At 41.9% G+C, this 16,950-nt stretch overlaps 1 protein-coding gene across 2 annotated transcripts in view; it reads left to right on the forward strand.

Annotated features, from left to right (window-relative positions):
- The window catches only part of PER3 (period circadian regulator 3), a 361,451-nt gene that overhangs the window by 174,296 nt on the left and 170,205 nt on the right, over positions 1-16,950 (forward strand). Inside the window, exon 15 of one of the 2 annotated variants that reach the window (XM_078642926.1) lies at positions 13,785-13,988. In XM_078642926.1, the coding sequence (XP_078499052.1) occupies positions 13,785-13,988 (204 nt within the window). The remainder of the gene's footprint in view (positions 1-13,784; positions 13,989-16,950) is intronic. The other variant, XM_078642925.1, reaches the window with a different exon arrangement.

Genomic DNA, 16,950 nt, shown 5'->3' on the forward strand with positions numbered 1-16,950 from the left:
TAATCCGAAGGCTAGAAGTTTATATTGGGCCACAACCTTTTGTTGGTAATAAATACATTTCTGGTCCGTGGGACCTGTGCTCTTAAGTTACTAGGATATTTTAATACATTTGCAATGAGCATGAGCATACACTTCTGGAGGCTCAGTTATGTCTTGGGGAAAAGCCAAGTCTAAAATGTTTATGAATTCTAGAAGGCTGTGGATAATCTCTGGTTGCTTAATAAGTGTATTATGTATTATACATGTTTGTACCAAGAAATATGTTTTGCCTTCTGTGTTTCATCTTAAAGGGAGGATGGTTAACAACATTGCAATACTTAAAAAAAATATATTATTATTGATTTTATGTTAGAAACAATAGAAAACTTGCTGACAACCTCTACAACATTAGGCTTCCAGGGAACCCATACCCCCTCCATATAATTTCCGCTTCTCATTAGCATTTATCAGCACAATAAGAGACCAAATGGAAAAAGATCCATTCATCACTTCACTCCAGATAAAATCATCTAGTCATCAGTTGCATCAAATATCTCCCAGCACACTCCCTTACCCATATCTCTGATACTATAGAAGTGTCCCCACCATTTCCAGATCTTCAAGAACTTCCAGGGACAACCACTTCTTCATAGGTTACTTTTCCGCCTCCATATGCATATACAGGACTACCTGCTACTCCTTTGTAGTAGGCATCCCACTTCCATGCTAGATCTCTCTTGCCAACTAACAAAGCCAACATACTAAACATAGGCTTAGATATAGGTAAGTCAACATTGTTTGGAATTCCCACAATTATACATTGATGCAACAATGAGATATCACATATCCAGTTAGACCTAGCTCTCCCGCAATTAACTGACAATTTTTGTGCACCTTGTTATTCAACCCTCTCTCATACAATCCGGCAATAACACAACCATTTTTTTCCCTAAACACACAACTAAACACTCCCTACACTCCACCACAAGGACTACCGCTCCTGTCTACCAAGTCCACTACCAACCCTCATAACCCCTGTTCATCCCATCTCATGCTACACATACACTCTAGTCCAGCACACATCCCTACCACCTTTCCCATTCAGGATCCTCCCTAACCATTTCTTTCTATTTAGATCCTACACATGAACTCACTACTCCAACATCACATATCACTACTCCACCAAAACATAACACACAAACACATAAACATCTCATTCACACACAATTAACTACTACACTCCGTCACAAAATACTAAACAAACATTCATTCAATTAAAACACCAAATGCAAACTCCACAAATACACAACACTCACAAACCTGCCTTTCATCCATTGTACAATTTAAAGCCTTAAAACACCTCCACCCCATCCCCTGCAACATCAACCCTGAAAGCAAAAGACATAAACACACCTTTCTCCATAACCTAGCATCTCCTTTTCTATTATGCAAGACTACACTCCAAAAAAACTCCACAGTCCACCACTTCACGCTCAACCAGTATCCCTACCACCCACACACACATACAAAGAGACATAACAAAATGCCTCCCGAAACAGTATACACCCTCACCTGTAGTACGCATACTACAAGCTCAAAAAACCCTAATCCAAATTCTCACCACATCCAAAGCACAATATTTACACTCCTTTCTAACAAATGCTCCATTCCTTTCTAAAAACAAGCACAACATCTTCAGCTTACTCACAGACACAACCTGACTTACTTTCCATAAGAGAATCATGGTTGGGGATGACATGAAACTTTTCCTCCAGGCTATAAATTATCACAGAAAATTGCATTTGCAAAAGAGGAGATGGACTAGCCGTTCTGTTTATGGAAACAAAAGATCTCACCAAAGCTGAGGATGTTTCCATACAAGATGTTCAGCCCAGTGCAACCCTACACTAACTTTCTGCTGTAACTTTCTTTCTCTTTACAGACCACCACTCTTTCAATGGAACATTCACAGATACATTTCTAGATACAGTTTCAAACCTGCATCTCACCTGTAGGCTCTGTATTCAGACCTGTGTATCCTTGGTGACCTAAACATATGGTTTGACAAACACTGGTATGCCCCACCCCAGAACTTTTATCACTGGCCTAGAAACAGTCACCCTACATCAAATCACCCCCAAACCAACACCCAGCTTGAGCCCCCCTCCTTCAAAAGGGAAAAATGGATGGCACAATTGTTCTCAGGTAATGCGGTGAGAATCTGGAACTCGCTTCCTCCTTCGCTCCGTGCCATCACCTCCATCCAGATCTTCAAAGCGGACCTCAAATCTCTTTTATTCCAAAGACACTTTCAGAACTAATTCCCTCCTTCTCAGACCCCGCCAGGAAGTTCTTTAGTCATTGTAAATTTGTCACATATATTTATATTTTTGTTAGTACATCCTGTGTTTGCTGCATTTGATTTTGTGTTCCGTTTGCCTGCGTTGTTTTGAATCTATGGCCTGCTATTTTTCGTCAGGAAGTTCTTTAGTCCTTGTAAAATTTGTCATTTATATTAATATTTTTGCTTGTACAGTCTGTGCTTGCTGTGCTTGAGATTGTGTGCCTTATGCCTGTGTCGCTTTGCTTCTATGGTATGCTATTTTTATTTGTTCCATTCCTGTAACAGTTCTCTCAAGTAACGTAACTGGTTCTATTGTACAGTGCTCTGACACCTTCGGGTAAAGTCCGCTCTTTATAAGATTGCATTAAATAAAATAAAAAATAAATAAAAACATCGCCAGACACATCCTAGATGTCATTTTTGGCAACGCAGCCTTCCAACACAAGACAGCACAGCCCACCATACCTAAGCCCAACTACATATCAACTTTAGAACAAACTGAATTTTGGGGGCATAGAACGTGGCTAACATCTAAACCAGAACCCAACACAATACGTTCAGTTAAAAAACCCAATGAGTAGCTCCAGGTAGCTTGTGATATCTTGAGGCCAATAAAAACAACAAAACATGACAAAATCAAAACAAGTCTCTTGGATGAATGCTGAACTAAAAAAATAAGACAATAAATCGCAAAGCTACAGTGCTCCTTGCTCAAAACAAACAACACTCAAGACAAACTACATGTACACAAACATAACAGAATGTACAAATCAACAATCAAAATAGCAACAAAAAACTACTATTCAAATAAAATTCTGAATGAAAAATGTGCAAATAAAGAATTTTATAAAATTATTGAAGAATATCAAAAACCTATATTCACAGAAGAAACCTATCCCGTTTCTTGAGATGTTTGCGACAAACTAGCAAATCTTTATACAACCAAAGCAGACATGCTGGATTCCAATTTAAGCAAAAAGAAAACCACCAGCACCATCTCACTTTCAACAATTCCCTGTAAGAGTTAACACAGTTTCTGCATTCCGTCAACCAGCTATCAGTGAATTTTTGAATCTCTTTAAAGCAAGTAGGCCAGCCGACAGCCCCTCTCACCCTTGTCTATCAAAAATACTGAAAAAAATCCTTTTAACATCCTGAGTTGCCAACCCAGTTAGAACACTCATCAATGACTCCTTAACAACATGTGTTTTTCCAGCAGTCTTAAAAAGGCATACATGCTTCAATTATTAAAGAAAACAAACCTGGACCCTCAAGACCCCAACAACTAGATGCCTATTGCAAACTGGACATTTCTGGAAAGAGCAGCCTTCACCCAAATGTAGCAATTCATTTAAGATAGTTCCATACTTTCCAACTTTCAGACAGGATTCTGTCCAGGAAGATGCACCGAACATGCCTTAATCACCATCTGGGATGACCCTAATAACACAGAAGACCACAATGGGGCAGCTGCACTGCTTCTCTGAGGTCTTTTAGCTACCTTCGACACTGTTGATCATGACATTATAATCCAAAGACTCCAGGCACGGATGGTACTGCTCTTGATTGGATCATATCCTACCTACAAAACAGAACAAATGTTATCCATAGTCCTCCTTTTCACCCAAACTCTACATTGTAAAAGCAGAAGTCCTTCAATGCTCTATCATCTCACCCATGCCCTTCAACATCTACGTGAATTGATATCTAGCAATGATCAATGATTTTCAGTTCACCAGTTAAAATTGTGCAGATGACACACACAGTGGGGAAGTGTGACTCAATGGTTAGAGCGGCAGACCCTGATGCAGAGGTCAGACCCGGGACCAGGGTTCAATTCCCTGCCTCGGCGGGTCTTGGGCTCAAAAATTCCACGGACCTGATAATTCTCGCCTCGAGGCCTATTCCAATCATGGAGTCCCACTCTGCAACTCTGGGCAATAGCTTGCTTAATCTCCACAACGGCCCCCACAACGCTAAGGATGCCTGGCCTCCACCTTGGGGGTGCCCAGGAGTGGACACCTCACAGGGAACGCCAGGATGGGTTCCACAGCGGTATTCGTACAAGCGCCTTGAGACCCTTGCGGGTGAGTAGTGCGCTATACAAGTATCAATTTACATTTTACATTTACACATATACATCTTAAACTGAAAATTGCCCAAAGACATTGGAAACTCCAAACTCTTCGCTTGCTCCCGAGCCATTGATCATTGGATGATATGGAGCCACCGCAAATTGAATGGGTCCAAAACTGAAATATCTGTGGGGATTTGAAAAAATATGACTCACTGTACGCCTGGCCTGATGATCTAGTGACCACCACTAAAAGTATCCAAAGAAATAAGAAACCTCGGAATTACCATGGACTCCAAACCATGAATTATTGACCAAATGTGTTGGGAAGCAAGATCAAGCATTATTACTATGAAAATTCTGCAATGCATCTTTCCCCACCTGTCATTTCCAAAAGCCTACACAGAATTCAGAACTCTGCTTTCAGACTCCTTCTACATATAAAGCCAAGAGTGCACATGTCCACTGCCTTTAGAGCCATTCAGTGGATACTGATTGCCAGAATATCCACCACGAACCTGCTTTGCATCACCCACAAATCAATACATGGCAAATGGCAACGTTTCATCAGGAAAAAAATCACCAAATACATAAAACAAAGTAACCTTCACTCCAGACTGGCGCTCGACTCAAAACCCCAGCATACAATAAAATAAGCATTTCCAAAAACAACAGGTATTGCCTATGAAAGCTATAGGCTTGGCAATGTTTTATAGCCATGTTGTACAGCAGCACAGATGCTTTGCAGTGTGACTAAAACTAATCCAAAAAAGAACTATGACGCAGCCATGTCTAATGTACCTTTTCTTAAAAAATTAATTGGCACTGGATCCATCATTGTCGATTTGTTTATAATTATTTTTTTAGCCATGCTGATCAGCAGCAATGCTGCTGTACAATATGGCTACAAGTCATTGCCAAAGTTGGCAATGGCCATTCTGTACAGAAGGAACAAAGGACAATGATAGACCCAATAGTTTCAAAGGTGAGACCTGTTAGCTTTGCCTATGCTTGTTAGGACTCAGCACAACACCCCTGTGATTCTGAGCAAAACAGTTAATCTCCCTATGCGTAAAAAAGAAAAGAAATGTAATTTGGCAAAAATTCCTACTCACAAACAAAGCAATTGCGCCATATCCATGTCTTGGTGAAAATGCATGTGGAAGCAACTAATGTTGGTTTTCGCAATACAATCAGATAACATCTGTTGTGACAATAAATTTCCATTTTAAAAAAGAAAAGGATTTTATTATGTTTGTGTGGCATAGTAAAATATAGCTGCAAATAGCAAGAGGCTCAACAAGAAACAGGGAAGAAGAAAAAATAAAAATAGTACCTCAATCACAGCGTAATCGGTGGAAGGACAGCAATTGTACTGGAACAATGAGTACTTGGGCCATGCTCCAGCCGAAAGAGGAGGAAGTGAAGCCAGCATATGCTGGCCAATTAGAAAGCAGCAAATAAAGAGTGACACTGAAGGCAACAAAAGTTCAGCATGGGCGGACTGCAAGCCCCTTGTTAACAATGCGTCTTACAAGTGAGAGGGCATGCAGGCGAGGCCTAACCATGGGTGGTACACCTTTCTCTGTCTAACCAGCTCTACTATTGAATTTATCACCCTCAAATATACGATACACGGATAACCATCTCACTTTCAGAAAATGACTTGAGCGTAGGCTCTTCCATACATGACTGCCATACTCTAAACACAAAAAGTACAGTAGTACAGCAATATTATGCACAAGAAACCAAACAATACATACACCACTTTATTTAATGGAAAGAAATGCTCATGTTCTATATATCCAAAGGTTTTTCATATTCATTTGTCCATCAATGTGGGTTGCAATAAATATATACCGATGTACTTTTATATAGTAAGATTATGTATTACTGAGTGCCCCTGTATCAATTTGTGTTACTACCTATGACTATACTTGTCTGAGTATGTAATGCTTAAATTTGTAAAGATACCTCTACGGATGTAACAATATATTTAAAAAAAACAACAAAAAAACAATGAAAATATACTATCTATTTATGCTCAACAAACATGCAGTTTTGACCGTCTAAATATTATTATATTTAAATGCACGAGTATAGATACATAGGGATCAATTCAATACACATAAAATATTAATTGTACTGCATATATGTGTGTATGTAAACATACATATTTATAATTGTTTGCATATATATTTATAAATGTGCATTTCTCAGTACAAAAGTATATATTATTTAAAGTTGCTTAACAGGCATGCATATAGGTCATTTCGTACATAGCATATAAGTATTTGACTGTATGCTTATAGGTTTGTATCTTGTTATCCTATAACTGTCACAAGGTATAAATATTATTATATTAATTATTATATATATTGATAATGCTGGATATGTATTTATATATTTATACATTTAGGGGTCAATAATATTATCTTTCGGAAAGCCTCCAAATTGGATTCAGGATTTCCGAATCTGATTCGGTAGGCTTGTTTCCGACCAATTTGGAAACCATTCCGAACGAGCAATTAAGGTGTTAGGAGTTTCTGAATCGATTCCGAATCCAAACGGGACAGCATTCTCAAAGTCGTTCAGAGCTGAAACGTGCGTTTCTACAGCCCAACTTTCCAAGCGACTCAGAAGCTTTTCGAACGATGGATTACGATGACCAATTTGGGCAGCCCTTCCGAATCGGTTGTTCTGATTCAGATCGGCTGTTGGAATCATAGCAGGCTCCCCTTCACCCGGGGCCTTCCCAATCGGGCCTGTGGGAGTACCCCCCTTTCCAACCATGCACAGTGTGGCAGTCACCCTGGGCTGCCTGCCACAGGGTGCACGATTTTCGCCAGCCACCCCATTCTTCAAAGGGAGCCTGTGTATTTGTTTGGAACACAGGCTCCCATTGAATTCAATGGGATTCCGACCGAATCACCCGGATCTGAGTCGGTCAGAAAGCATTCCGAGACCAATTCGGTCAGAATGCTTTCCAACCGAGATCATAATTGACCCCTAAGTCACTCTGTAGTTCTAGTTAGAATTTCCTGCGATGAGAATTCCTCAGTTTTTTGATTGCTAATATGTTTTGCACCAATTCACAAATCTGCACAAAGCATTGAAGACCTATTGGTGTTTCTACAATGGCTGACGGTGTAAAGTGTTGTGGTGATTAGTCAAGGGGGTGCAAAGAAAAATAGGGGGTGCCAAAACACGTTTTCCACCAATGCATTTTCCATTGACTTTTTCATCAGACATAGTAGCAAAATGGCTGCACAGATTTTTTATAAAATTTGGCAAGAATGTAGATTATGGTGTGAAAATGATCCTTATTGTTAGTTTATGTAAATTAGTATAGTAGTATAGTAGTTTTAAAATTCTAAGGGCCAGAAACATAGTGATAAATTGGGCCATCCTAACCCACGATTATTTTGCTGTATACCACGTTGCATGCCAATGACAAAGCAGTGTATGACTGGGTAATGAAAGCCTTTACAAAATTAAAAGGCAGCAATGTTGTTTTCACCGCACTTAGGCTGCATTCTGTGGTTTAAGTTGAACAATAGTGTACTGCTGTTTTATAAGTGCATGAGTCACTTTAGCTAAGTGTGTAAAGGTAGGGAAAAGTAGTGTTATTATGTTATATTTAAAAAAAAAGTTTGCAGAGCACCACGGTACTGCCTAGAAATTAAGGCGGGACTTACAGAAAATACCAACAAATTATGGCCCTCATTTTGATGTCGGGTGAACCGCCACAACAGGCTGTCGATGGTGAGCCGCCCGACACCAGGGCCATGGGTGCGACTACCGGATGACAATACTCGCAGTCTGATCGATGATGTCAGGAGGAGGGACAGCCACCCCTGCGGGCGCAAAGAGCCCACCAGGGTGGCGGTCAGAGTCCTATCTCTAACATGAGGGGCAGAGCAAGCACAGGCACCGCCGTAGGGATTAGGATGTCTCTTTCCAACTGCCTTTTCACGGTGGTCCTACTGCCATAGAAAGGCAGGCAGAAAGGCACTGTGGGGGCCCAAAGCAGGGCCGTTGTCCCCTGTGGGCCACTGCTAAGCGGCCCGGGGGCATATGTGGTGCCCCCCAATTATCCATGCACCGTGTGCCAGGCACCACTTGGTGCCTGGCACACGATGCATAGATATTTGAAAAATGCCCTTTTTATACTGTGGCTTGTGTTGAGGCCCTTTTTCCTGAATGCAGTGCAAGCTGCAGTAGAAAAGAGCTGTTTCCGACCACCTATACAGCGGTTTTATCGAAATATGGCGGGTAGGACTCTTGCCTCCTTGTCGGGCGGTCTCATTACTGCTGCAATGGCAGTCGGGTGCTCGTCCGACCACCATCGCAATGAGGCCCTTTGTATGTGAAAAGTTTGAATAAACACTATACTACCATATATTTCCCCATAAAAATTAGGATGCAGACTAAGTGCGGTCTGGGCAATATGGCTGACGTTTAATTTTGTAACAGTGCCACTCCTTTCAGCTTTGCTCCACTTTACTCTATAATACACTACTCCACTGTCCTCCACTCTGTTTCACTTCTGCACTCTATGCCACTCGACTGTACAACACTATGCCATTCTACTCTACCACTCTATCCGAGCCTCTACTGTACACCACTCTAGTCTACTCCACGCCACTGCAGCACTCCACGACATGACACTGTATGACGTTCCGCTCGATGTCACTCCACTCTGTCATTCTACTGTATGCCACTCCACTCTACTCCCCTCCACTCTACCACACTGTACTCCACTCTATGGCATTTCACTCGACAACACCGTACTCCAGTCTGTGCCTTTGTATGACACTCTACTCCACTGTATACCAGTCTACAACACTCTGCTCCCCTCTATGGCATTCTACACAACTCCCTATATACCACTCCACTTTACTCCACTCTACTCTGACACACTACTCCACTCTGCAACTCGACGTTATGCCACTCTACGTGACTCAACAACAATCTATGCCACTCCACAACACTTTTCCAACCTGTACAAAACGCCACTCCACTCCCCTATATGATAGTGCACTCCACTCTAAGCCACATCACTCCTCTCTACGACACGCAACTCCACTGTATAACACTCTACTCCACTATATATTATGCCACTCTACTCTACTCCACTGTACAAAACTTTACCCCACTCAACACCACTGTACGCCACTCCACTCTACACTGCTGCACTCTGCAACACTCTAGGCAACTCTATTCTAGCACATTCTTCTACACTCTATGGTACTGGACAAGAATGCAATCCACTCTATGCCCCTACACTCCAGTCAACCACACAATATTCCACTTTATGCCTCTGTACATCATTCTACTCTACAACACTTTGCTCAACTCCACTCGACTATATAACACACTAATCCACTACTCTCCACGCCACTCGACTCTACCACACTCTACGGCACTCTACTGTACACCACTCTGCTCTAAAGGCACTCTAATCCACTCTATGCCACTCCCCCACTCTACATGACAGTGTACGCCACTCCACTCCACTCTACAACACTTTACTCCACTCTACAACACTTTACGCCCCTCCATTTCACCACACTGTGCCCCACTCTATGGCACTCCACTGTGCAGCACTGTGTCCCAGTCTATGCCACTGTATATCACTCTACTCCACTTTAAGACAGTTAACCACATTCTACTCCTGTATGAAACTCCCTGTACACCACTCCACCCTACTACATGTCACTTCATTGTATGTCATTTGCTCAACGAGGCGCTATACCACTCTCTGCTCTATGCCACCTCACTCTACAACACTCAATGCCACTCCACAACACTTTCTGCCATTCGGCCACATGCCACTCCACTCCACTGTATGACATGGTACCCCGCTATATGACTCTTAACTTAACTCTACGCCACTCCATTTGACTCCACTACAATCTACTACACTGCAGGACGCTTTACCCCACTCTACACCACTGTACAACCTTCCACCCTATGCCGCGGCACTTAACAACACTCTAATCCAATCTGATCAACTCCACTCTACAACACCCTTCTCTACTCTATGCCCCTACACTCCACTCCTCTCTCCATCACTGTATGACACTCTCCTCCACTCTATTACACTCTATCACACTCTGCTCCACTGTGTGACACTCTATGAAACTCCTGGTATGCCACTTCACCCCACTTTACTTCACTCTACTCTATGGCATACTACTACACTACTCGAACACTCTATGCCTTTCCACTCTACCCACTCTGTGCCCCTCTACTCAAGGATACTCTATTCCGCTGAATGACACACTACTCCACTGTGCGCCCCTCCACTCTACTATACTCTATGACATGACATTCTACTCTACAACACTGTCCTCTGCTCTGATACTCCCCTCAGCAACACTCAACTCCACTCGATGCCACTGTACGGCACTCCACTCGACGACACTCCACTCGGCGACACTCCACTCGGTAACATATATATTAAGGGGATGGGGGAACACTTCCCCTCTAGTTGCCATGGGGACCCCATCCTCCTGGGTCAAAGCATATATGTTATGGGGAAGGGGATGCATAACCGCCCCCTCGAGCATTGTGTATTAAAATATACAGTTATTTTCAGCCTTAACTGCTCAAAAAGTGAACTTAAAGCAACCCAAAAAAACACCCTTTCTGGAGCAGAATCTGGCTTTGTGTAAATCCGTTCAGTCGTTTGGGCTGTAGCTGTGTTAAAGTTCTATGGAAAAAAAGGAATCAGAAAAACGTATTTTGAGACCTCCCTTATTCTTAGCCCCTGCTCGATGGATTACCCCAAAACTTTCCAGGAAGGAGCTGAGGTGGAAAAACATTTTTGGGGTGAACGTTTTGTGAAGATTCGTCAAATGGCTCCAGAGATATTAGCAAACAAAAACATTCTTTTCCTTTGGATATGTGTTGCTAACTATAACTACCCAGTGGCGACCACCAGTGGGATATATATATATATATATATATATATATATATATATACAAACTCAAACTTTAACATCTTAAGCAGGCAAGTGTGTTGTAGAATCCAAGGTAGATGTACACAATGTATGGTTGCAAGGTGTAGTGTCTGTTGTGTTCGTTTTTATTTTTTTATCTGCTGGCACATTCTGCAGCCACGGTGGTGGGAAAGAACAGGGTGTCCAAGACAAATTGCGCTTGGCGACGGACCCCTCCTGCTATCTCCCTAGAAATGCCAGTAGAGGCAGTCTTCTGAAGAAGCAGTCTCGAGGACTGGATCCCCTCATCCTTTCACTCGAGTCTGTGGTGGACTGCAGAAAGATCGACTGCTACAGTGCAATTTAGACAAATGGTAGCTCTCCCTGGCCAGCGCACTTCTTAAAACATTGCGGTTTCTTGCTTGTTGTTCTTTCCAATTTTGTACTTTTAGCATCATGTGGTTAATCACCCACTTGACTAGCCTTTAGGCAGATCGCAACATCCTACTGGTCATTTGTGAGGTCTCAGTGCCCTTGGGCTTGCACCTTCCTTTGTTCATCCTTACACTGGAGGTTGACGTATACCCGTTTTCTGTGATGATTCTAAATGAATGGCACTATGTAAGCCGGTACAAGGTATGCTGTAATATGAATGGCTTTTCTTTTTGTGTTTTTTGTAAACTTTATTTTGTTTGAGAACTTCTAGAGTCTTGATTTTAAATGTTACTGACTTGCACAAAATAACAATTGTAGCTGGCGATTGTCATCTTTCATAGTTACAATATCCTGTTTTGTTATCATTCATAGTTTGTGAATAGTTGCCATTTCGAACCCTGGGTTACCATGCTGCAACTTCTGTACTGCATTGAGTCAAGAAAGCTTAGTCATGCCAATTTTCCACTGCAGATGCTGTGTTTGGAGAACTGGGGACTAGGGATCATCATTGTTTTCCATTTTGAAGTGCTTTGTAGCCCCTATTTCTACTTGCTTCAGTGACTGATCCTGACAGATGTCCACTCAGATATCCAGTTTGGAAAGACATGGCTGAAGAACAGATTGCTAGGAATATGGAGGTTTTTTCCCAACTGCCTCCTCCAAAGAAAGACTTTTGTGCTATTGAAGTCTTCCTGTTAGTCTGGAGGAAATCGAATCAACTTACCTGTAAATTTAAGTTACTCACCTTAGTTAATCCTTTATTGGTAATCCTAAATGCCCCTACCTCTAGACAGTTCGGCACCATATGCTCTATGTGTGTAAGATGTTCTTAACAAAGGGAGAATGCATCAAGGGTGGAAACTGGTTGTAGCTTAGTTGATGGTAGGACCAGGATACCAGTAAGATCATTTGTCTCCCCACACATCAGCATTTATATGCACACTAAAAACACCTCTGGTCTGCATTACATAATAGGTTATGAGTATGGAGGAACAAATGGCTGAAAAACGCATACCTGGTGCAGCATCTTATTATGGGTTTTGGGCGTTGCAGTGAGGGACTGCTACGGAAATAGGTGGTTACACACTGATTTAATTCATTCTAAGCACTTCACCATGTCTTCACTGGTGAAAAGTGTTATGGGGAAATCTCAGTGGTGTTTCCTGAAAACGCATAATCCTTATTGGTCTGCAAATTGCTTTTTTCAGGTGAATTGTGATTTTCAGCATTCTCCAATAAGGGCCTTGTGTTGAATGGAAAGTCAGATGGGAACACAGCTCATTACTGAGATACCCTAAGTATTTGGTAGGGTGCTGTCCTCGTCCATTATTTCTTGTCACAAATGCCCTGAGACTTTTAGTGTGTCTGTATTCTTCTGTATCACATTGAACACGAAGCAACCAGCATATTCTAACAAATTCTTTCATCTCCACGAAGCCTACCTCCTCTGATTTAGCCTCCTTAGATTCCCATTCCTGTGTTAATGAAGGCTGTGTTCACAACATGAGGCTTCTGAGCAGATTTATAGGTGTTTCGTACTGCCCCAATTTGTAGTTTTCAAGAGGACACTATGGAGCACATGCATTATTATATATCCCCACGAATAAGTCCTTGAATTTAGCTGCACACACTTGATATCAACAAGGATTTAATTGGAAGCCCTTGTCCAAGAAGGTTAAAGAGGTCTGCATTGTATCTGAAGAATAGTTGTGGTTCATCAGCTTGATTAATAGGGTGCTGCTGCATCTGGGCCTTTATCACATAACATGTTCAGAGTATTTAATGTGAAAGTGATTACCACTAGCCAACATAGACAAGAAATTCCCATTTTCAGCAGCTAGTTTTAAATAGGGATCAATAAATATATGACCCTGTTTCCTTAGACTTGCCAAAAATGAATGAAGTCTCTAGAACATGAGCTACTGGGTCCATAAGCAACACATATGTCATTTTCGTGTGAGATTCTTCCCATAACTGACACTTTTTCTCCTCACTCTCTCTCTAGATGTTTCAACTGCTCCCACTCCAGTTTCCCAAAGCCAGATGTTAGCAGGCCCCACTGGTAGGACTGATGCTTGTACAGAAGCTGCAGCTGTAGGAGCGCCACTGACTGACCTCACCCTGTCCATCAAGGCCATGAGCGTGGTTTCTGATACTAGTAAGTGCAGCTACAGCAGCACCGTCGTGCACGTTCCACATCCTGAGTCAGGTAATTTAACAAGAATTTATTTTAAGTTCTTATGGAATAGAGTTTGGGGGTGAGGACAAGCAATAAAAAGGGTGCAGTGTTTTTCTAATTGGTGGAATTTTATAGTTTTGGAAATCAATACTCAAATTGTTTATGACATCTTCAGAGTCCTGTTGGACTGTTTTAAGAAATATCCCCTTGATATGTAGCTAGCTATGTTGTGACGTTTTGATATTTGTACTTATTACTGCAAGGTCAAGCTAATAGTCAGTTTGGCATTTCTAGTTGCTGATATGAACCAAACTTTAAAAAATATACACACCATATCTCTGTGTAACTCTTTATTGGACCCTTTATACAAGGGATATTGCTTTGCAAAATAATCTGTTGGTTTCAAATCCTACTGGATAATACTTAACTTGTAGCTTTTAATATTCCATTTAGAAATATACAATACCTTTGTAATCTAAAGCCAGCACCACTTTATATGTGTATTCATTTGTCAATAATAGCTTATTTAGACCACATAGAGGGGTGTCATCATTTCGATGTTGTTTATGTAGCATCACAAGCTTTTGAACAGAGGTGTTTTGCTATGAACAGTAGTGCTACATAGCAACTTCAGCCGGTGGGTGGTTAACAGAAGCACAGGTGAGGAGTATGTGATTAAAGTTGTACCGGGTGTCTGTATGTAACAATAACTGGTAGAGGAACAGACATACACAAGCATGCATTAAAGCTAAAAACATAATTGATACATTATACAAACAGCAGGACAATGTAAGTAGCAACGCAAAATAACAAAATTACAAACATTTACATCATGTGAGGGCCGTGAGAGGGTAAGGTTAACTTTTACAGTTCAGGACATGGAAAAATGGTCTAATCCCATTGGATCCAGAACCAATTCCACACACCAATGATGCCATCACGCTTAAGTTAATTCATATCTTATGATTAGCCCCTGAGCCCAACCATGCTGGCTAACAACAGCAGCCTAGACCAAAAGTCCAGGACTGGCTATTATAATTCTCCATTCCATCAACTGTAGGTCGTCGCACAGGACCAGCTGGTTTAACAGCCTGTGAGAATCCATTAGAATCCCTGGAAATTGGAGAACCATTGTAGAATCCCTAGACAGGAATAGATCACCAGGAAAACAAAATTGAGCGAACCTCAGCATTGTCTTCAAAACTACATTTGCTGACTGTCTCCTCAGCTGGGACGCAACTCTCCTAATCATCCCAAGGGTAGAAATGCACATTGGCTATCCTTTATGTTGTTGGAAAGCATCCCCTTTACGCTGCCTCTTGATCCAGACGCCAACTGAAGCTGATGTTTAGGTGTGAGGTGAAGTGATGCACCTCGCATGACCCATACAATTTTCATGAGGCTTTTGAACTCACCTGCTTCCTGCTTCCACTCATGTAGATATCTAGATCTCCAGTCTGCTACCAGGTTCTTCTTTGCCAGAGGTCCTGGTCCTCCAGGCAGAAGTGGCAAAAGTCCTTGACCTGCTCTGTCAGAGTGAAAATGTCTCCCCCCTGCCCTTCCAAATGATTGACATACCTGGCTGCTGAAATTTTATCCATCTACAAAAGTACCAAAAGTACCAAGCACACCATCTTGTCCAGGCATTTGGCCTTGATGCATCATGCCAGAGCGAGGTGATCTGTTGCCAGAGTTATTTTTAAGACCCTTTCCTTTGTTAGAGACGGGTGCTCCAGTCTAATTGACTATCGTCTGGTTCTTTGACCTGATCTGGAGTGGACCCATAGATTGCTTTCCCATTTGATGCATCCGTTTGATCACAGCACCACTGCATTTCTATCCTGGCCTCCATGGATCAGAAACAAACAGTACATGAGAAATTCCCTCAAATGAAAAGACTTTAGTTAATGGAGTACTTGACAGTGGAATGGCCCTGGAAAATTAGCGTCAAACAATTAAATAAGCCCCACCAATGTGGCCAGTTGTAGCAGTGAGTTAAGGTATTTTGGGTTCTCCATAATAGTCCCTAAGGCAAAGTCTATTTTGAGGCTCACAGATGACCAGACTGTGCTGTGTCTGCAACTCCTTGCTGTTTAAGATGAACTTCAGTCTCTGAACTAGCTGCAGCATCCTTGCCGACCTTAACCACAGAGGGCATGGGGACATCAAAGTAATATTATTGAAGTATACTTTCAATCCTATTCTAGCTTCCCTGGACCTCATAAGCTCAATTACTGATCTCAGAAGTGTGGTGAAGCACCATCAGAGGCCATAAGGCAGACCGCAAACTCAAACCCCTACCCTTCATAAACACTTCAGAAATCAGTGTTAAGTTGCATGGATGGGTTCAGCTACTAGGCATTCTTCAGGTCAAGTATGACTACCCAGTTACCTGTAAGCCCCCCATTTCGAGACTCCTTGAGGTTGATAAACAGATACTTGCCCACAAAAAATAGGATGCTTAAGAAACTCCTGCGTGAATGGAAGACCATTTTGCCTTCAAGTCTGACACCTCCTGATCTATCAACTTACAATTTTCTTTTGAAAAGGATTGCAGTTGAGGCCTTCTTGGCTGGTGCGAGGACCCAGAAAACTATCAGGAACTTAACCACCATTTACAGAACCCTCATTTAATGTGTAATCTTGTGACACGTATGCACAAAGGAAGCCCATCCATCCACAAACCATGACTTTAATTGAGAAAAATGGATAGTATGAGTGAAAATATCATTCTGTTGCAATAGTACTTCCTCTAAAACTTCTTTAGGGACTATGGCTTCAGCCAAGGCCTCTGTTGGGAAAGAAACCCACTAATCTTCTACGGTCTTGCTTATGCCCAGCACACTGGAATCCTAGGTTCCCGTGGAAACCTTGAAAATTGAAGCTGCTGGTGGAACAGTCCTAGCTTGACCAGCATCTGCAAAAGCTTAGGACTGAATACCTTTTTGATAGAGACCTGTGCTTTGACTATTGACAGAGGGAATATATTAGA

This window comes from Lissotriton helveticus, chromosome 5_1, assembly GCF_964261635.1.
Source record: "Lissotriton helveticus chromosome 5_1, aLisHel1.1, whole genome shotgun sequence".
In the NCBI taxonomy this organism is placed as follows: domain Eukaryota; kingdom Metazoa; phylum Chordata; class Amphibia; order Caudata; family Salamandridae; genus Lissotriton; species Lissotriton helveticus.